At 37.1% G+C, this 21,686-nt stretch overlaps 4 protein-coding genes across 4 annotated transcripts; 2 read left to right on the forward strand and 2 right to left on the reverse strand.

Annotated features, from left to right (window-relative positions):
* Positions 1 to 2,043: 2,043 nt before the first annotated feature.
* Positions 2,044 to 5,387, forward strand: mrps7 (mitochondrial ribosomal protein S7). The gene is made up of 5 exons (XM_015402994.1): positions 2,044 to 2,128; positions 4,108 to 4,299; positions 4,384 to 4,447; positions 4,532 to 4,699; positions 5,023 to 5,387. The coding sequence occupies exons 1-5, from the start codon at positions 2,085 to 2,087 to the stop codon at positions 5,242 to 5,244; spliced, it is 690 nt and encodes a 229-aa protein (XP_015258480.1). The 5' UTR covers positions 2,044 to 2,084; the 3' UTR covers positions 5,245 to 5,387.
* Positions 5,388 to 5,432: 45 nt separating this feature from the next.
* Positions 5,433 to 11,051, reverse strand: mif4gd (MIF4G domain containing). The gene is made up of 6 exons (XM_015402995.1): positions 10,952 to 11,051; positions 10,329 to 10,448; positions 10,111 to 10,220; positions 8,618 to 8,773; positions 8,375 to 8,467; positions 5,433 to 6,990 (listed from the first exon to the last, which is right to left on the reverse strand). Exons 2-6 carry the CDS (start codon positions 10,405 to 10,407, stop codon positions 6,763 to 6,765), a joined length of 666 nt encoding a protein of 221 aa, XP_015258481.1. The 5' UTR covers positions 10,408 to 10,448; positions 10,952 to 11,051; the 3' UTR covers positions 5,433 to 6,762.
* A 461-nt stretch (positions 11,052 to 11,512) lies between these two features.
* Positions 11,513 to 15,121, forward strand: slc25a19 (solute carrier family 25 (mitochondrial thiamine pyrophosphate carrier), member 19). The gene is made up of 7 exons (XM_015402983.1): positions 11,513 to 11,648; positions 11,902 to 12,057; positions 12,188 to 12,343; positions 12,431 to 12,601; positions 13,689 to 13,869; positions 14,279 to 14,409; positions 14,497 to 15,121. The coding sequence occupies exons 2-7, from the start codon at positions 11,926 to 11,928 to the stop codon at positions 14,710 to 14,712; spliced, it is 987 nt and encodes a 328-aa protein (XP_015258469.1). The 5' UTR covers positions 11,513 to 11,648; positions 11,902 to 11,925; the 3' UTR covers positions 14,713 to 15,121.
* Positions 15,122 to 16,540: 1,419 nt separating this feature from the next.
* LOC107103322 (cytoplasmic phosphatidylinositol transfer protein 1-like) lies at positions 16,541 to 20,350 on the reverse strand (the record flags this gene model as incomplete). Its single annotated transcript, XM_015402978.1, has 3 exons — positions 16,541 to 17,716; positions 19,603 to 19,666; positions 20,195 to 20,350. Coding segments are annotated over 3 exons (531 nt in total), but the record flags the coding sequence as incomplete, so codon positions are not given.
* Positions 20,351 to 21,686: the final 1,336 nt, after the last annotated feature.

Raw genomic sequence — 21,686 nt, forward strand, 5'->3', positions numbered from 1 at the left:
GGAAACACGGCTCTTTTTTGCCTGTTTTTGTGTTGTGTAAATATGAATAAAAATGAAACGCTCAAAATATGATTTTTGATAATAAAATACTGTTCATGATGTACATCTGATTTCTTTTTATTAGATAAAAAAGTACTATAGGACAAAATATGAATACATAGAGCTGGAAGTTTTAACCATATCATTAAGAAAAGTTTATGTGTGCACAACAAGAAAGGATTTATAAATCCTAAAACTATATGTGATCAAATGGTTACAATTTCCAAGAAGCAATAAGGAAAATATGGAGAGTGTAGACATACCTTATGTTTAAAGCTTTCACTTTTTTTCTTCACGTAAATTTGATGGGAGAATAACGTGCATAAGTATAGACACTATGTATCAAATAGTTGTAGACCTCTATGGTCATATGTTGTAAACCAAATGATCCAGAGCCAGGATCAAGTCTGGGCATGCTCTGCTGCTAAACCACAGGATCATCATTCCACAACTACGTTTTCTATCTGGACACTTTAAAACTAAACTTAGAAAACGAGCAAAGATTTTTGGTTGTATAATGAACGATGGTGAAATATCTAAAACATTTCCAAAGCCTTGATTTCATCCATGGATCATTTCTGATCTTTAAACTGACTTTTTTTTTTTTTTTGACAAATGGAGAAACGGGACAGTTCAGATCTGTATTTAGAAGCGAGATAAGGAATATGGTGAAGTCTATACCTGATGCATCTAATGACTTTGGAGAAATTAAATTTCTAGTTTTGTAAATACATTTAGGGCTGAAACTATTTCATTTCCAAATAGGAATATGCAGTATTGTTTTGGCCCTTGAGTGCATTCTAAACTACTTTATATTTAAATCTATAGTTTGATCAGACTCAAACTAAGTCAAGGCTAATAGCCATTTTTTATTTACTTTTGTCAAACAAGCAACAGTGAATATTTTAATAATGTGGAAACACTCATTAAAAAGGAAATTAAATCAATAATGTGACTGAAAGATGGCAGAGTCAGAAGATAAGCACTGCTAGATGGATTTACAACATTAAAGTCGAAGAAAGAGAATAGAAGGTTTAGCATCCATTTCCAAATCACACTTTGGTTTAATACTACAGAGTTTGAATGATTTATTGCATGACCACAGAGCATTGTGTCATTTACTGACACGCAGAGATCTATATAAAATTCAAAAAGACTGGGAGGTAATAGCAGTATGAATGGATACTATAAAGAAGAGGTTGTCATATCTCGACTTGGAATTGACTATACTCGACCTAAAAATTCTCTTTTCAAAATAGGGAAACATGAAACAGGGACTTGTAATTATTGTAATAAATGGAAATAGGATTTTCTATGATCAATCTTTTAGAAAGTAAATCAAATTTAGTTAGAAATCAATTAATTCAATAAAAAAAAAAACACTGGATTATTTAATCATATTTATTTGATTGCATAATTTATATATATTAGTGTGTATGGACATAAATTTGCAGATTCATGCATATCATTGAGGTATGTATTATTAACTTCCCTTTTACATTATTGATGACCAAACTCAAGTCTAGAAGGTGATGCACCTTAAGTTGGTTGCCATCCTCACCGATAAAAAAACTAAAGAAGAATAGTTTCATTATATTTAATAGGGAGGAAAAATAATGATAAATGTGAAGAATGTGTAGAAAAAGAAAATGTAGAACATATACTGATAAACTGAAACTTGTTAACATGAAAGGGAGAAATTGAGAAGGATGGTTAAAAGGACAGGCAAAGAATGGAGTCTTAAAGGAATATTGGGAAATTAAGGAAATATAAAGGATGTTTACAGATTAAGGAAAGCATTATTTATTTATCTACAGAATACAAAATAAAAAAGTAAAATTTGGTGTAAAGTGATGTTGCTACACACTCATTTACAGTAGGTGGCGGTATGCCCCTGAAAATTGCTTGCGATCCGCCATAATAGAAAAGAAGAAGAATAAGAGTTTCCACTTCATCCCATCTGGGGGCGATAATGAGCTTCAGACAACTGAACAATTAACATTAAACGAGAAGAAGAAGAAGAAGAAGAACGTCACATTTTCAACATGTCTGCTTCCATCTCAGGATTACTAAAACCTTGGACACCGAGGTAATTCTGACTATTTCATCTAAGAATGTCATTTCATCCGGTAAATCAAAACCATATGGATGATTGTTTACCAGTAAAGATTTGGTTAAATATCAATGGAGACCGTTGTGATCTGAAGTGCAAAGTGGCGTTTTGTTTAACCTGGAGCAGTTTTCCTATTTAGAGCGCTGATTAAACCTTTTATCAACCCAGTAGAGGAAATATTTATAAGATTAATAATATATGAGTACAAAATACATAGATCTAGATTGTGGATGAAAATAATTAAGAAAAAAGCCTTCAACAGTCAGTGAAAGTGTTTGCCTGTTAACATAATTTATTAAATAACAGGACATGGTGTACATTTTATCTTCTAACAGCCTCAAACCATTCAGTTTTATTTTAATTAATTAAAATTAAAAGTTCTAGTCCTGGATGTGCAGCACTTTCCTACAGTATTTTGTAAGCCACCAACCTCGCTGGATCATCACTGAAGTAGGGCAGAGATGTACATTGAGATGAGCATTGAGCACGTTTTATTTTTCGGTACTAATTTGGAAATGTTTGCTGCATATTTGTACTTAGCTCCCTTAAATTAATGTAGAACCATATGGTCTGTCTGATCACAATTATATTAGAATAGAATAGAAAAGAAAATCCCTTTATTGTCCCTCCATGGGGAAATTCAGATGTTTACAGCAGCAAAAAGATTATAGAAAAAATGGTCACACAAATGTGGACCTTAGAAAAATGTATAGAATGACATAATAGTGAAAAGATAAAGAATAAAGAAAGAAGATAAACCATAAGACTCTACTGTCAAGTTTTCTAACTATATAAAACTGCACTGAGGCATAAAACAACCAATATACAGCTATTTGACATTTTTACAGTAATGAATATTTGAAAATAGCAACATCAGAGATGTGCAAAATGACAGCAGCATCTTATTTAACTGATTAAGCGAGAAAAACCTTGCAAAATCACTGTGAATGTAAAAGGTTATTTAGGTTTTTTGGAACAGTGGTGGTGGTGGTTAAAGAAAAGTCCAGTGGCATCCAATCAGAGAACTGGCCTTCCTGATCACCTTTTCCAGCCGCCTTTTCTCAGTTACAGATAAGCCATTGCTCCAACGGAGAGCTCCATAGAAGATGGCTGATGCCACAGTAGTCATAGGAGGTCTTTAGGAGCGCCCCCTGAGCTCCAAAAGACCTCAGTCTCCTCAGCAGGAAGAGTCTGCTCTGACCTTTCTTATACAGAACCTGAGTGTTGTGAGTCCAGTCCAGTTTGTTATTCAGATGAACACCTAGGTACTTATAACTGCTTTATTATTATTATTATTATTTATTTATTTTTTTCTTTAAACTGGGGAGAGAGTTTGGTAATTATATATTCTAATACTTTTGGATTTTAAAAGCATGAGGTTAGCTATAAATGTTTATTTTAAGGTGGTGTTCTTACATTAAGAAAAATAACCGTTTGAAGCTGCTTAGGGCTGCAGCTAATGATTATTTTGCAAATTGATTAATCTGTCACTTATTTTTTCGATTAATAGATTAATAATAGGATAGCAAAAGGTTCCTTAAAGAAGATTTTTTGTGAAACTGAAGGCAGGTAAAACTGAAACTTTTCCACTTGAGGAGTTCTGGATAGAGCATATTAGCAAATTATTTTTTAAAATCTTAAATGCAAAATATTTGCATATTTATTTTTACAATTTTGGTATAATTTCTGCTCAAGGTGGGTTGCCCTATCAGCTAAAGGCTTTTTTTTTTTACAGTCACTACACTCCAGTTAACAATCAGTTACTAAATTAGCTGAGGGTTATTTCAATAATCAGTTAAACCCGATTAATTGTTTCAGCCCTAAAGCTGCTCTCACCAAGCATTTTAACTAATTGTATTGCCTAAAGATTCTTAAGCCAAATTAATGATGCATGTTTTTAGGTTGCACCCTTATTGCAGTGTTTATAACAGACTGTTTACTTGTTTTATCTGCAGAGTTGTCCTGGTGAGATGGAGCAGATACAACCCCTACTACCTGGAGCCGGAAGTCAGGAAGGAGGTCTACAGCCAACCAGAGAGCGAGCTGAGTGCTGAGGAGAAGGAGGAGCGCGAGCTGAAAAAACTCCGACCCATCAAAGCTGCTCCCAATGGACTTACCAGCTCTGCTTTTGATGACCCAGTCCTCAGGTGATTTAATAACTAACAAAACAACAACAAAATAGATTCATGTAAGGTAAATAAAAAACAATTGTTTTCCTCTTCCATTCTCAGTAAATTCATCAACATGATGATGAAACATGGAAACAAGATTCTGGCCAGAGAGATTATGATGCAGGTACATCGGAGAAAATAAAGCTCACATAGTTTCCGTCTTTAGTTGGTTTCCAGGCAAAACAATAATCAAAATGTCTCTTCTTAGACCTTGGAAAACATGAAGAAGAAGCAGGTGGAGAAATATCACAAAACGACAGATGGGAAGAAGGAGGAGATTGAATGTAACCCATACACCATCTTTCACGAAGCCTTGGAGAACTGCAAGCCTGTTGTTGGGCTGGCCAGCATACAAAAAGGTGGAAAATATTACCAGGTCAGTGGGTTTGGATAAATAGAGCTCTATTGTTTATCTCAGCATTTTTTCCACTTTCTTGTTTCCTACAATTCCATCTTTCCTTCCTTTACTGTGATGGATTGTATGTCCCTCCTTTCATATTCATTTTTATTATAAACCTAAAGAGCAAAAACCTTTGAAAGTTGAGTCTGGACAATTCTGACTTAAATGTGTGGGAATTATTTCAAAGAGGTGAGATGGAATAAAAAAAAAAATCAAGAGCTTTTTGACAAAAAAAAAAATGCATTTGTTTTTGAGGTTAAATTTTCCTCATAAATATCTCAAATCCTGATCCCTACCAGGTGCCCATCCCACTTACAGACAATCGCCGGCGCTTCCTGGCCATGAAGTGGATGATCACAGAGTGCAGGGAAAACAAAAACAGACGCACGCTCATGTACGAAAAACTCTCCCAGGAGCTGCTCGCCGCTTTCGAGAAGGAGGGAAACGTCATCAAGAAGAAGCACGAGCTGCACAAGATGGCCGAAGCCAACAGAGCCTATGCCCACTACCGCTGGTGGTAGACAAGGCTGTGCAGGACTGAACATGCAATAAGGACGAGCCGTCGTTGTAAATAGTGAATATTCATGATGGATTACAAGAGACAGGAAAAGGACTTAATGATGGGTTTTTGATAAGTAAATAAAAAAACTGTACTCTGAATTGTTTCAATGTTTTATTAAAACATAATAAAATCCAACAGTAAAAAAAACAGCAGAGAAATGGAAAGTATTGCCAGTTTGTAGTCAAACTTCAAAATAAACTGTCTCCATTTTTAACTTGATTCTACACATCCAGGCTTGCTTCTTTCCTGCATCCAGCCGGAATCCTTGAACTTCAACGAAAATGTCAATCCTCAACCAATTTCAGAAAATATTGTCTCAGAGCTTTGAATCAAACTCATAACATTAAAAGAAACAATTGGTCAAACTACACAGTGCCTCAGACTTTAACTTGGTCAAATGTATTAGCCTTAGCCGTGCTATCAAATGAGCTAAAAAGTAGTTTTGAAGTGATGCTCTGCTGGGAAAACAACTTTTGATCAAAGATGCACAAATCAGTCTGCAAACTTCCAAAGACCTTTAGGTGAACCCTGATCCTTTTCTATAAACATACCCAAAAACTTTGTTTCACTTTAGTAAAATAAGTTCAAAGGTTAAAGGCATCTTATTTAAAACATAAATGGGTAATCAGCCTCTGCACCTCTGGGCTCCAGATTTGACACAAAACAGTTTTAGGTGTTCTAGTTCTTAGCAACAAAACAAAAATCAGCGGGCCTGATTGGTGCATCTCTGATTTAAAGAGGTGTTACTATGATTCCACAATCCCAACAAGATTCTTATGCTTAAGATATGTTGGCACTGCTTTTTCAAAATAAAAGCATTTTCTTCGCTTATAGAAAAAAATCTTTTCTAAAACAGAGTAAATATTTTGGTCTTTCAACCGAGGCTGTGAGAAAAAGGAACCAAAAATAAAATCCCTGAATAAAGATGGAAGATTCAGGTGACAAAACAGCCTCTCATCAAGCAGTAACAGAAATCCAGCTTCTACAGCAAACTCTTAAAAGTTCAGACAGGAGATGAATGTCTAGTTCTCTGCCAAGAATTCAATACATTACAACAATTATAAAAGTAAAAGCAAACACTAAATCAGTCTGAAACTGACTGGAATGTCTCTTTGATGAAAAAGTTTGGTAAACTTGAGGAAATGTTTCTATAAAACCGGAATGCAAAAAAAAGGATTGAAAATTTCAGAGCTTCTTGGTTTGGATTTAAAATGTAAAAAAAAATCTTGTTCAATCCAAAATGTGCCTGAATGTGGCAAAAATAAAAGAAAAACCCATGATAATTAAAACCTTTGTTAACTATTGCACATTCCACATCCATCACCTGGATCAAACCCAGTGAACTCTTAACGTCCTTATTGCCATCTTCTCTGATTGCCTGGAGGACAATTCCTTCTACGAAGAAGCTGCTGGTATTTTAATCAGTGGTGACTAAAGGAAAGTGTCCAAGGTGCATGAAAGGGCCTGACGCTCTCTCTCAGTCGGCAATTTCACTGTAGTAATATTTGTGGGCGGTGCTGCTGAGCATCCAGCCGCCGGCCCTGAACTCCAGGATCTCTAGGAGCAGGAGGCGGGCCATGGAGGTCAGGCCCTCCTGTAGGAGAAAGCCGTCCCGCAGCAAGAAGAACAGCTCGTCCATCCGCTGGCTGTTCACCTTCTCCAGCTGCTCTCCGATACGATGCAGCTGCTGCACCAGGCAGTCTACCTGCAGGCGAGAGAAAGAGGACACTTTATTTTATAAAATGCTAGAAAATTAATGTAGACATCTAGACAGATTGGGACTGGAAATTATTTTTGGAGTTAGGGGTCCTTCAGCTTAATCTTAGATTATGTCTAAACCAGGGGTCAGCTGCTGCATGTGGCTTGAAATAAATAATACAGAGGTTTTACTTGAAGTGATTGAATGTTATCCTTCAGACTAAAGAAAAAAAGAAAAGATTTAAAATCCTGTCAGTTCTGCCAGAATGCCTACTAAAGCTGCTCCTAATGGTGGACACCACAGCAAACCTGAACAGGACGCGCAGCGCTACTGATAATGGAGAGGGTGAGAGTGTTTGGGCGCAAGCTGAGTGTCAGGGATTTACAGAGAGGCCCATGGTCTAACTTCCCTTTCAAAGGGGGTTCAAACAATCGCAATGTGAGAAATGCAGAGTGTTTGCAGCCTGGAATCACCACAGAGAAAAATTAAATAAACACAATTGCTGCCCCTCTGTTAAATGTGACTGCCTTTGCAGGAACAAGGTAACCTGATTGGGAGCTGACTGACGGGCAATGTAATTCAAATTCAACATTTTCACCCACCGACAATCAAAAGGAGAAGGATGCAGTTTTAGAATGCTATAACAACCATGCCTTATCCCACACGAATAAATGGTTAAACTCTTGAGACCAGAAGCAACATTCATTCCTGTTGCTTCTCACATGGAAAAAAGTATTTAAGCTGAACACAGTGGAGGATCTTTGATGCTGTGGTTTTATTTCTACCCTAAAACCACAAAGAACCTTGCTTGAGAACAGGGCATCTGAAAAAGGCACAATAGGTTGAACCTAAACCTGTTGACATCTGTCAATAAACTTCAAAAGAACCATCACTTAGTTTTTCCAGAAAAGGATTAGAAATATAAGCCCAACACACAAAACTGACATGTGTGCATTGTCATCAGTCTGGTTTCCACTTAATTAGAATTAGACTAACTTTATGTTTGTCTAATTACAATACTACTACTTCTAATAATACTTATACAATATATGGAGAGATGATAGTACTGCTTTAAAACATTTAACATGTAATCATGGAGGTGGGATATTATGATGTCCTTTTCCACAAATCCACACTTTGTTTCACATAAAATATGGATGCACAGTATTGGAATTTTGACAGATCTAGACCGTCTTATAGACACCATGTAGTGTTCTTCCTCCTGCCTCCCCCGTGCAGATATTGCTAATAGTCTTTTGGTCTTCTGTTTCTGAAACTCTAACAAAACATGAACACTACCAAGAGCATGTTTTCTGTGAGAGACTCGTACATCAGTTGTGTGCATGAAGAACTAGATAGATCCATTTAGAACACATGATGGAAATCTGACCTCCTCTTCGTTCAGCAGAGCATCTGGTTGGGCCAACCTCATCAGGCAGTCATAGACAGGAAGGACCAGTGCCCCCAGCGGCATGTTGTTCACCTGATAAAGGTTTACCAAGGCAAGAGTTTCGTGATGCAAAGCAGGAGCATAGAGGATTATATTAAAAAAGATAAAATGGCGCGTGGGCGAAATGTAGATATCTCCTACAGAAGTCACATAGAAGCAGAGAAAAGTGTTTGGGGTTCAAACCTTGAGGTAGTCGAAAATGTTGCAGATGAACGTGACGTAGCAAACCCACTCCTGCAGCGAGCGTTTCCTCGTCTCCTCGCGTTCCTTGAACTCCTGCTGCAGGCGGTTCAGCAGGTGTCTCCTAAACACCGTTCCATTGTTTTGCTTGGCCTCGCCCTAGGAGGGAAAAAAGAACCAAGGGATATTAAATAGTGCCTTGCAAAGTAATCACACCGATTGAATTCATGCATGTATTCTGAGATTACCACCATTTTTTTCCCCCAGATATATTTCTAATTTTAAATAAATTACTGCAATAGGGGAAAAAATTTGAAAATATTCCCTCTGAACAAGGCCTGGGCAAATAATCGAGCCAATTAATTATTCTGAATATTTTGTTGCGGGCAAAAAAAAAAAAAAAAAAATCTATTTTTTGCATAACACCACATTCTTGTCTCCCTGGGGCTTCCGTAGCTGGAGTATTACTCCCACGGTGCAGTTCAGCAAGCGACATTAAAGCTACTGGTGAGAGTGGGAAGTTATTCCTGAAAAAAGGAACAAAATCATCAGTTGCTTGGAACTGCTTTGGGTTTAATGCGACAGTCGTGGAGCAAAAAAAACCCCCACACTGCAACAGAAATCAACAGAGACACTTTTGTTTGTAGGCTGGAAGGTGATGAAAACAAACATACCAAAGATCAACAGGAAATGTTTTTGGAAGCTAAGGTAATTAGAAAGACAGTTACCATCTTCTGTGATGGTAAAAAACTGACTTTATGTGGAGATTTTCTCATCATAGAATGTTTATATAACGTATAATAGGGCCTCAGGATCGCTTAAAGAGCAGGAAGTCTAAGCTTTATTTTACAAATTCTGATTTAATATGCTGCTATACCTTTATTAATTGTGCTTTGGTGTTTATGGTGTCCATAAAATGAACTTGGTGGTTGAATTGTGGAGAATCTAAGCTTTCTAAGGATGTATAACATGTCTATATTGATAAACTAGTGTTTTTCTCAGGCGTACTGCTGTGTTTAATAGAAATATGCAAAATGGAGCAGCAGAGATTATAGGGTGGATGTTAAGAGGTTAATAGGTAAGGTGGTAAATCGGGGAAAAAAAATGGTATTCGAATTCGAATTATTCGAATTAAAAATAAAAAAAGCTGAGATTTTATTTTTAGGCCGTATTGCCCAAGCCTACCCTGAACCAATACTTTTATCATTAAATTCTATTACTGATTAGATGCTCTAATTAATGAGCATTTAATCAGTTCACCCACCTAAAGCAATGTCTTGGTAGAGTTGCATTTGCACCACTTCTCAGAAACTACTACTAATTGATCCTTGTTTCCTTGTTATAATGACATCATGCTTTGTGTCAATGTTTAACATAAGATCTCAACAGATGTACTAAATGTTTTGGTCATAATGTGAATATGTGCTGTGAATAGCTTAGAAGCAGGGACAAAAGATTATATATGGAAAAAACCAGCAGTGAGTGACTGAACGGACCTGCACAATGGTGTAGCAAATACGGCCAGCCTCCTTGCTGAAAAAGGGATCTTTTAAAGATTGGTCCACAAGAATGTTGGATACTTTCTCCAGGTCCACAGAACTTGGATCTGAATAATAATAATAATTAAAAAAAAAACACACAAACAAAAAAGCTTTGTAAGTTCAAAAATATTTATGATATTATTTTACATTAACAAAGGAAAATAAATGTTTACCTTTCAAGGCTGTTTTTAGCAGTTTCTGTGTATCCACATCAAATGACTGGATCCTGTAGTCTTCACTGGAGTTTTCCATTATAGATGTTATGTGAAAAAATACACCTGGGAGCTTTCACTCTGTAAATATGAGACATGGTTCATGCAACAAGTCTTAGAAAAGCGGACACAAAGCAAGTCTTTCATAGACAGCAAACCCGGGGACAACAAAACATTAGATCCTGCAGAGTCATCAAACTGGCTGCTCCACTCAGATTACTCACTATAGCAGGGATTTAAGCGATTTCCTATCAGCTGGAAGTGGTATTTATTCAGGACATAGGCAACATTATTTTTTTTTAAAGGAGCTAAAAAAAAACATACACAAACGGGTAAAGAACGACGTTATCTGGGCGAAAGGGTATAATTTCAGCACGACAGATTTTTATCCACTATTATCGAAGCGACAATAAAGGTTGTTTTCTCACTGATAAACTCTTTGCTAGCCCGAGTGTTTCGGGTGTGCTTCGCCTTGCTATCGTCAAGAAATGGATTTAGGTGTACTGAAACGCTAAAACCGGTACTGCATCGAACTGTTGCGATAATTCACCTCACGAAATTGGACATTTTAACAAAAAATATACCTTTTTATCGCTTCTAGGCTGACCATACCACCTGAGTGAAGAAGAGACTTCCAGCTGCACAGCTCATCGAAGATCAACTACTACCGACAAGATGAGTCTCTGTCGCTTCTTCCGAGTTTACGCTGCATTGTCTTTTCTTCTTCTTCTTGGATTTATTGGCGGTTGGCAACAAATATTTAAATCCTCCTAATTATTCCTGCTATTATTAAGTATTAAAATAAATATTGATAAGTTTTTTTTTTACTTTTTCTGCAGAATATCTATCAAATCAAATTTAACTTTCCCCTTATTTAGGTCTGTAACCAAATTCCTTCTTTCTTCTTCATACTTCTTACATCAGTACTCAGGAAAACATGAATGTTATTTTGTAATTTTATTTCTTTAATTAAAACAGAACTGTTTTTAAAATCTGTACGGTTACAAAGCGTCACACGTTTCCTCTTCTAAAGGTAGAGAACGTAACAAAAAACAAAAAAAAAAAAAAAAAAAAACAAACGAACAAAAAAACAAAACACGGTAGCTGAGTTCGGTGTGGGATATGAGCCTCTTGTTTTAACTTATCTTTGAAATATGGCGCATGCGTTGTTTACTTTGCGGAAGTGCAATGTGTGGCTTGATGTTAGCCAAATGCAATTAGTGTGGAATTGGTTGTCCTGCTTGCCTGTCTGTTGTATTAATGAATGACCTTCAGTTTAAGGTAAATTACCTCATTTCTCATAGCTTCTGTCTTTTTTTCTTTTTCTTTGACCTAACCTGAACAGCTGCCTTGTAATTAGCATAGCTTAGCTCAATCCAAGTTTCCCCTCTCTGTCCTCCACAAACTGTCATACTTATTTTTTTTAAGTTTTTGGACTATTTTAAATCATATAAGTGTAGATCTCTCGGACAAAAACATGGATGATTTAATTTTCACTGAGAATCGTGCTCACATCTTTTATGCTCTTCCCAAGTTTTGTTAATAGTGCTGTAGAGACATGGTGGGATATGACCCCAGGGCTCAGAATGCAGCACCCTCCCCAAATGAGGCAGCCCTTGCTGGATCAGCTGCTGGGATGGTCACCAGAGCCCTCATCAGCCCTTTTGATGTCATTAAAATAAGATTTCAGGTAATGATTGAAAAGTGTACTTCCTTTTTTAATATAACTGCTTCTTCCAGGTGGTGGCAGTGATGTGTTTGTATAGTGTGCATCTTTTGATTAAATTCTAATTTTTAATAGGATCTTTTTATTTCCACAGCTGCAGATTGAGCGTGTGTCTTCACGAAGCCCTGAGGGGAAATATAGGGGAATATATCAGGCATTCAGAAGAATTTACTCTGAGGAAGGTCTCTCTGCTTTCTGGAAAGGTCATATTCCAGCACAGCTCCTGTCTATTTGCTACGGGGCCGTCCAGGTAAATACTTGGAATAGGAAACTGCTCATCAATATATAAATTTTCCATAATGAAACTTCTAACCAGTTGTTTGCTTGTGATTTGCAGTTTGTCAGTTTTGAGTTTCTGACTGAGTTGGTTCACAAGTCAACCCCATATGACAGCCAGACTTCAGGAGTTCATTTTTTCTGTGGCGGCCTAGCAGCCTGTTCTGCTACAGTGGCCTGCCAGCCTCTGGACACGCTGAGGACGCGCTTTGCAGCTCAGGGAGAACCCAAGGTGGAATATTACTTAATGCTTGATTTTTAATCAGCATTTTTTTCTGTTTAGTTTAGAGTTTTGTTTAGGGCTGAAACAATGGTGATTGATTATTGAAATAATCAAGTAATTTAGTAATCCATTAATCGTTAACTGGAGTGCATAGACTCTGTGCCTTTAGCTGACAGAGCGACCGACTCAGAGCAGCAGTTATACCAAATTCTATAAAAATTCTATTAACATTTTGCATTTAAGATAAAAAGGTTTTTCGTCTGTCGATATCGATCCAGAACTCCTCAAGTGGAAAAGTTTTACTTTCACACGGTTTAATTTCGCAAAAACTCTTAAGGAACCTTTGGTATCCGATTATTAATCGATGAATTAAAAAAATTATTGATAAATTAATCGATTTGCAAAATAATCGTTAGTTGCACGCCTAATTTTGTTATACATGTTAGCTAGTGGCTGGAGTCGAACTACAGCCTCTTTCAGTTCAAAGATCTTATACATCTCATTCAACATTAGATAAACAAAATTTCTTTCGGCATCACTGTAAATTCTATTAAAAGATTAGCTTTTTTTTCTGTTTGGTATCAAAGCTTTATTTTGTCACCCTCCCATTTAGCGGTTCATAGTGGTGTTTATGTTTGATTGCAAGCCCATATTTTCAGTCCTCCGCTGGGTTTTGTTTATTCTTGCAGTATGTAGTGATGTTAACCATGCATTTATTACCAGCAGAATGAAGGTCAAGGTTTCAAATGTGACGTTTTTTTTAAAAACACCTCATTTGTCTCTCGTCGTCTCTAACGTTTTTGTGGTTTAAAGTCCCGTTAATGAATCACAAGAGATCAGATACATGACTGTTTCCTATCACAGAAAACTGAGGGTCGATTTATTAGTTTCCAAGGCAGAAAACTTGAAACTTTAAACCTAATTCTGGTAAATTTGCATCTTCAATACATATTTAATCTATTCTTGTTTTTGCATTATTCAATTCATCCTGTTGTTGTTTAATATGAGCCCATTTGAACTCATTTTAATCCTGTAAATGTAACTAGATGGTGCATTACTATGCCATGATTTAAAACCCCCTCTCCTGCCTCCTCAGGTTTACGGTAACTTGCGGTATGCCGTGTCCACGATGTGGCGCACTGAGGGGCCACTGACGTTTTATCGCGGCCTGTCTCCAACTCTGCTGGCAGTGTTTCCTTATGCTGGACTGCAGTTCTTCTTCTACAATGTCTTTAAGCAGCTGTTGAGTCCTCCAGTTAAATCCAGAGACTCAGGAGGTTAGTGAAAAACCCACAGGATGTGTTTGGGTTTACCCCGCGACCATGGAAGGAGAGAAAACTGCTGAGATTTTGATTCATTTAAAAAAAGGATTGGAATAACTTTTGGGAAAAAAGTTTCATTGTTGATAAAGGTTTTCCATAATTCTGTGCATTCATTTTAAAAAGAAAACTAATCATTAGGTGAAATAATAGTTTGTTGATCCATGATGTCAAACAGGCTAAAATCTATGCATATTATTGGAAAGTTTAATAGAAGGTCAAACAGTGGCCAGAAACGTTGCATAGTAACAGAGATAGACACAACTTCCAAAGGATTTCAATGTCCAGCTGAGCTGATCTGCACTACTTATAGCTTTTATTTTGATGCACATATGCAAACCATTCATGTGTGTCCCTTGTTTTACAGGAAACCTGAGAAGCCTGGTCTGTGGCAGTGGAGCTGGAATGATCAGTAAAACCCTCACATACCCCTTTGATTTGTTCAAAAAAAGGCTGCAGGTGGGGGGCTTTGAGAAAGCCCGAGCTCACTTTGGAGAGGTAAACTCCTATGCTGCATGTTTCTCCCTGATGCATGAAGTAACCCCAGCCTTGTGTGCGGGTGTTTTCACCTGTTTCTGTGTGCAGGTGCGGACCTACAGAGGCCTGATGGACTGCGCGGTTCAAATAGCCAAAGAGGAAGGTATTCGAGGGTTCTTCAAAGGCCTCTCTCCCAGCCTCCTGAAGGCGGCTCTGTCCACAGGCTTCACTTTTTTCTGGTATGAGTTCTTCCTCAACATCATGAAGAACACGAAGGAGAAACGGAGAACTGATGACCTCAGTGGTGGCCGAAAGGAGAGATGATGAAATAAAAAAAAAAATAAAGAAAATGAGGCAATCACGCACACTATAAATGCACTAATGCCTTGTTGCACTGAACACATTTCTCAACTGGCAAACAGACTCTGGATTTGGATTTTTATGGTGTTTACATATGTTAAAAGGGGAAAGTTAGTCATGTATATCATTGTATTTCTGTATCATTTGCTTTTTTGTGCAACCTTTATGTTTATGTTATGTTTGAGATGACACACTCACAGAAACTTTTCCCCCAAATTTTAAGATTTATTTAATTTTTTTACATAACAAATTCCTAATTTACTTTTTTTTTTCTTTTAGATCTTTTTAATACAAACCTATTATATAAACATTACATGATCAAAACTAATACTAAAGAGTTTATTTCAAATGCATAAAGTTTGTTTGTTTTAATTGTATAATAGTAAGGTTACCTTTATGGAATTGAAACAATAAACTTTATGTATTTGAATTAAAAACACTCAGTATAAATTCTGAGTAAGTTTATCATTATTAAATACATGTAAAATAATTAAGCTTTATTATTCAAAAATAGTGATTATGTAAGGTTTATTTAGTTTGTTAAAAATCAACTAAAAGAATTAAATGGGAATTTATGTAATTTACATAAATATTAAAATTTGGGTGATATATTTCTATCAGTGCAGAATGGCTGCAACCGCTTTACTGGGTCAACTATTGAAAGCAAGCAGAGTCGGTCATTAAAGGGGCCATGTCTTTACTATGATCACTTTACCTTAAAATTCAATTAGTAATCAAAATCTGGGTCTTGTTACATGTTTAGAACAGGGAGTGGTATCTAAACAGAGTAATTCAGACTGGAGATAGATGGCTAGAGGGGGAAAATGAACAATATTCATGCAGAGTCAATCTATCAAACAATGAGCACAGGAACTAGAATCCCTGTTAGATATATCCGCCTGTATCTTCAGCTACTGATGAGACTGGTGCCACACTGTTTGGTACTCGCTCTTATAGAGGTTACTTCTGTCTTCTGTTTGTGTCATATGCTCCTGCGCTGCCACCACCTCCTAAAATTTGTCAGAGTGGCAACAGTGGGTCAGCTTCAGCACCCCTCCCTGTTCTGTGTCGTCAAATCTCCATTGTGTATTGAAAGTACATGAACACAGAGTAAAAGGGAAATATCAACGTGTTTTAGGAACTTAAAGGTTTACATGTGATGTCCTCTTTAGACTTCATGAAATGTTGCACATTTTCTGTTCAGCTTTGCTCATGTTACCTTACAGTTTTTTGGGGGAAATCATTTGATGTCCTAGCGTTGCATGCAGAATAACACCTCCATTAAAATACTTGATATTTATTTTTATATAAACTGTATCTAACAAGGAAAAACCCAAATGTATTGTTGACTTTTGTAAGTCTGAATCATTTCAGTTTGTCTGGAATTAAACCATCGGGCCAGCTGCTCATATCTCATGATTTTTCCTTTGCTGTGACTTGCAGGATTTTATCTCTTTGGAATTAAAATAAAAAAGAACAGTGTTTAAAAATTGACTTATTTCTTTTGATTCCATTACAGAATGTAAACCTATAACACATTTTGATTCAAAATACATGTCTAAAGAGCAAGAATAGAATAATGTTAAGCTATTTAGAGCCCAAAGTATTCACACCCATTTTGTTTTTTTATTGCATCTAATAAACTTTTGTTATTTATTTGAGGGCATTTGGGGGAAAATTAAAAGGATTACAGATATATATTTGCAAAACAATAATGAATTTGAAACACTTCAAAGGTATTTAATCATAAACAAAGGCACATCACACAAATTAATTGTGGTTTTGGATTAAATTTAATTTTAATGCATACAAAAATTATATTTATCTGAAAATGAAGGGAGACAAAGTCACATCTAGAGGACACTGCATGAGCAGTCATAAAACCATGGGTAAAACACATCCAGTATGAGAGCAAAAGACAAAACAATCAATTATTAAATATTTTAAAGCATTATGGCACCAAGAGAGATTCACATGGCAGAGATAAGTCACTATAGATACACGGAAAAATTAGTCTGGCAAAGAATGCAACATAAATCATAGCTACTTCATCACAGAAGTTCAAATTAAGTGTTTACAATTTATTGTTTAATTCATGTTCATACAGTATATACATCACTCAATCACTGTACATATGAGTTTATAACTCTTAATGTTTCACTATCACATTGTCATTACCTTTTCCAGATGAATAGAAACACAGATTAAAAAGCTTCAGGTAATAAAGCCACAGACTCAGAAGAGGGTGAAACAGCAAAAATCTAATTCTGTACATAATGTGAACTAACTGAAACCCTGAAAATATCTAGACACTGAGTTTGAATGGAAACGAGGTTTGTTCTCTGTAAACTGGGATGGATGTTCTACATCTAAGACATGGAGGTTGCAGCTCCTTTTCGGTTTCTATGTTGGAACAAACTCTGCTTTGACTCCTCAAATGACTTGGGTATTTTGAAGGGGCGGACTCTCTACCCGTAAAGGCAGCCTCAGAGCTGCTGACTGCTGTAACACCTGCAACTCTACTGAGGGGGTGGGGATGACCAGATCTGCGGAAAGCCTCTGTCACTTAAAACTGGCCAGGGAGTAGTTGGGGCATCGTTGGATGTGCAAAGCAAGCATCCTCTAGTGATTCACAGGTTAAAGTCTAGGCCTAACCCTCATTCTGGTTGCGGACTGGAGTTCCAGGAGAAAAAACTTGGCAGCTTGAAGAGTGAATCCCTGCGTCCTGGATCAGGCAGGGTCAAGGTCTCTGGAGCTGATTTTTTTCTTGGTCGCTCCTTTGGCACAGACAGAAAGTCCGGAGCTTCGGTGGAGAGGGGAGTTGTTGGTGCGCTGTTGGGGCCGCTGCGGGCGCTGGACGGCAGAGGCGTCTCTGAGATGGCAATGGATGGGGGGAAGGTGCCAATTTTCAGATTGGTAGCCTTCTGAGTGGTACGCTCATACTCCCTCACCTCCTCCATGGTCATATCTGGAATAACAGAGAAACTAACATGAACTCTGACTGGCATATAAGTCACAGTTGAATGTAAGAGGCAAGAAAAAAAAATAAACAGAACACTCAAATACTCCCTAGATCTGAATTAATTAAATATTGTCATTAAATACTTTGTTCTGTACAAAGTTGAATGTACTGACAACAAAATCACACAAAAATCATGAATGGAAACGAAATCTATTAACCAATGGAGGCCTGGATTTAGAGTCACAAAATTAAAGTAGAAAAACAAACTACAGGCTGATTCAACTTTGATGTAATGTCCTTAACACAGCTCAAATTGAGGCTTAGTATTGTGAGTGGCATCCAAGTGCCTGTATTACCTCCCAAAAATGCCTGAGTATGCTCCTGATGAGGTGGTCTAATGAAGGATCTCCTCCCAGACCTAGACTAAAGCATCCGCCAACTCCTGGAAAGGAGTGGGACATTGGTGGATGGATGGAGCCATGATGTCCTAGATTTGTTCAATCGGATTCAGGTCTGGGGAACGGGAGTGCCAGTCCATAGCTTCAATCGCTTAATCTTGCAGGAACTGCTCACACACTCCAGCCACATGAGGTCTAGCATTGTCCTGCAGTAGGAGGAACCTAGGGACTCATATGTGCTCAGTGGGAACCTGCATTCATCTGTGAAGGCACATGGAGCCAGTGTTGAATTTGTGAATCCTGGTGTTCTCTAACACAACCCTCATCTGTGGACAATGGGCCCTCATACCATCCTCATGGAGTTTGTTTCTAACCATTTGTAGAGAAACATGCACATTTGTGGCCTGCTGGAGGTCCTTTTGCGGAGCCCGGGCAGTGCTCCTCCTGTTCCTCCATGCACAAAGGCAAAGGTAGCAGCCCTGCTGCAAGGTTGTTGCCCTCCTACGGTATCCTTTACATCTCTTGGTGTAATGGCCTGTCTCCAAGTAGCGCCTCCAGCGTCTGGACACTATGCTGACAGACACAGCAAGCCTTCTTACCATAGCTCGCATTGATGTGCCATCCTGGATGAGCTGCACTACCTGAGCAACTTGTGTGGGTCATAGAGACTTTCTCATGCTACCATGAGTTTTAATGCACCACCAACATTAAAAAATGACCAAAACATCAGCCAGAAAGCATAGGTACTGAGAAGTGGTCTGTTGTCCCCACCTGCAGAACCACTCATTTATTGAGTGTATCTTGCTAAATGCCAATAATTTCAAACCTTTGTCTATTCCACTTGCGCTTCCTAAGTGGACAGTCTGATTTGATAGAAGCTATATTGTGTTGAGAAATGAAAAAAAATAAAAATAAAAAATGAAACAAACCTGAGCAAATAAGATCTCTGTCAAATATGAAGACTAAACTGAGGTACATTTTTTTTTCAGTTAAAACACCTTCTTCTTCTAGGTCTGTATGAAAGCACTAATAAAAACAATGACATTTAAAATATATAGATATATATTTTTATTGTCTTTTAATCAGACATTTGTTTTGTGTAATTAATTTTTCTTCAATAAAGGGAAGAACATTCAATTAAGTACCAGCAAATGTAATTTCAGTCATTTCAGTTGGTTACAGCAGTGATGGAAAGAGGAGCCCTTTTATTACAGAAAGAACAACAGATTTCACAAAAGGTACTAGAGTTTTACTTCCAACCTAAATTCAATAAAAAAAAAATTGATTGTGGGCATCTTGAGCTGGTTTTTCGAGTAAGAATTGGTAAATATGCAACAATATCTACACCAACGTTTTGAACTCAATATTTCACACAATGCTGCCAAAGATGAACTCAATTGATGCATTCGGTTTCATTACAAATTTCAAGATGGTTAAATCTAAAACCAATCAGAACTTTCTTATTCTTCTGACCATCATCTTTAATAAACTTACCAATCCACTCATCCACCCAGGCAAAGGCCTGCCTGTGTCCTAGAAGAAGAACATCTCGTATCACCTGAGGACAGTTAGAAAATAAGAGGGTGAAATCACAGCAGAACATGTGGAGGAGGCAATTCAAGGTGAGAGGATGTGAATCATACTGACTTAAAACCGGAAGGTGAAAGTCTGAAAACAAGTTAATGTTTCTGTTTCTCCACAGAAATAAATGATTAATATGAGTCACTCTGAGCGTTACCCTGTGAGTAAGTGCCCTGACTGTGTCTATGTATGTGTGTGTCAAAAATGAGCCTCCGGCAAGGAGCAAACAGGGACAGTCTGACCCAAGGACAAATGCTGCTAAGAGCTGGGAAAAATACTTCTGGGAAATAGATAGAAATATTAGGTTTAAATGCTGCCGGCAGGACTAACAGTGAGAGGTGACCAGGATAGATGTTAAAAGGCAAGATAAGAGAACAGCAGATTTCGTTCACTGCTATGGTTATATGTTTCACAGTAGAAAACTGGAGGCAATGATATGTACAAACAAACAAACAAAAAAATAGTGAGAATTGGGAATCAAAGACTGAGGTTCTGTTAAACTGACCTTGTGCACAAACTGTTCCACACGTGTTTGTAGTCCCCACACTTCAAACTTCACTGTAACAAGTTTGTACGAGCACATGATGGGGTCCTGGGTGTTGATCCATCCTTCCTGGAGATTCCCTCTGTCGGTCTTCTTCGATTTAAAATATCTAAGGTCCTGCAAAAAGGATAAGGAGGACGTTCACAGTAAATCAATACTCCTGCAGTGAATATATATTAATCAAAAGATTTATACTAGATCTCTGCTACTCAGAATAACCTCTGGATTATAGTAGATTATATAGGAGAAATAGATAATGAATTATGTCTACAGGACAGGAACTCCTGCTTTCATTACAGTACTCAGACAGAGTCCTTCATTGTAGACTTAACATGCATTAATCACTCCTCCCTGTGGACTAATTATGTTGTAGTGCTCATTTATCTTTGTGAACATGTGTTTGACTGAAAGAGAATGTGTGCAGGAGGGAGGCAAAGATTTTTGTCCCTGCAGGGAGCTCCTTATAAAAGTAGTTGGATTAAAGCCTGTTGAATCACAGAAGAATATCAAGGATAGATAAAAAAAAAAACATTTTGTCCTCAGTTAATACTGAAAATCTAAATAAGCTATTCTTATGACGCTTAAACTGCTTTTCTTATGCTATACATGGTATTCTGAAATAGACATTGTAGATCAAAATGACACAAAAACAAGCTCTGGCTCTAATATGCAATCATAGGACTCTTTCATTAACCGAACATTTTTTATTGGTTATGTCATTTCCTAGTTTACAATGTTGTGTTTTCATAATCCATGGGCTGAAAAGGTGAATAATTTGATGAAATAAAGGATTGAAAACATCAATCTCTGTCTTATTGCTGTATAAAATGTGATATAACTCTGCATAAACAAAGTTATTCATCCGTGGACATGGAGGGGACTAAAGCACATGACATAGGTAGATACTTTGGCAACATAGTGTAGTACATAACTGGTTTATTTTCTACCAAAACTGCATATTTTAGGGCTTTTTACTAGCTGAAAACCTTTAGAACAATAAAGACAAGAAACTTAAACATCTCCTATATAACAAAAGTCCAGCGTCCCATGTATTTTCATCTTCCATGTAAGTTGGGACATCTAAATACTGATTTTGAAAACTTCACTGAATAAATTTTTATGTCATTATATTAGGGATTGCATCATTTTATGAAAGATGTCTCTCTGTGTTTTCTAATGATACTGCTTCCTAATTGACCTGCTCAATCATTATATCATAATTCTCTGCTCGTATGTCTTCTACTGGAGCCTGAGCACTAAAGGCTAAGGGTGTCCCAATACAACTTTTTCAGCTTTGAGAATTGACCATAACAGATATTGACCAGATACAATATTAGCACAAATCATATCAGCTTTTTTTTTTTTTTTTTACTTATTGTATACTGTAGAATGTTAGAAAAGTCTTGATCAAGTGATATCACTAAAACAGGGAACATCAGTAAACAACAAATGA

The sequence above is a fragment of the Cyprinodon variegatus genome, unplaced genomic scaffold (assembly GCF_000732505.1).
Source record: "Cyprinodon variegatus isolate N-32 unplaced genomic scaffold, C_variegatus-1.0 Scaffold1422, whole genome shotgun sequence".
NCBI lineage: Eukaryota > Metazoa > Chordata > Actinopteri > Cyprinodontiformes > Cyprinodontidae > Cyprinodon > Cyprinodon variegatus.

Coding starts and splice junctions, on each gene's coding strand:
- mrps7 (XM_015402994.1), top strand. CDS start 2,085: ATGTCTGCTTCCATCTCAGGATTACTAAAACCTTGGACACCGAG. Junction 2,129..4,107: donor CTAAAACCTTGGACACCGAG/GTAATTCTGACT, acceptor TTTTATCTGCAG/AGTTGTCCTGGTGAGATGGA. Junction 4,700..5,022: donor AAGGTGGAAAATATTACCAG/GTCAGTGGGTTT, acceptor GATCCCTACCAG/GTGCCCATCCCACTTACAGA.
- slc25a19 (XM_015402983.1), top strand. CDS start 11,926: ATGGTGGGATATGACCCCAGGGCTCAGAATGCAGCACCCTCCCCAAAT. Junction 12,344..12,430: donor TTTGCTACGGGGCCGTCCAG/GTAAATACTTGG, acceptor TGTGATTTGCAG/TTTGTCAGTTTTGAGTTTCT. Junction 14,410..14,496: donor CCCGAGCTCACTTTGGAGAG/GTAAACTCCTAT, acceptor TTCTGTGTGCAG/GTGCGGACCTACAGAGGCCT.
- mif4gd (XM_015402995.1), bottom strand. CDS start 10,407: ATGGAAAACTCCAGTGAAGACTACAGGATCCAGTCATTTGATGTGGAT. Junction 10,221..10,328: donor GCTAAAAACAGCCTTGAAAG/GTAAACATTTAT, acceptor ATTATTATTCAG/ATCCAAGTTCTGTGGACCTG. Junction 8,468..8,617: donor ACATTTTCGACTACCTCAAG/GTTTGAACCCCA, acceptor AACCTTTATCAG/GTGAACAACATGCCGCTGGG.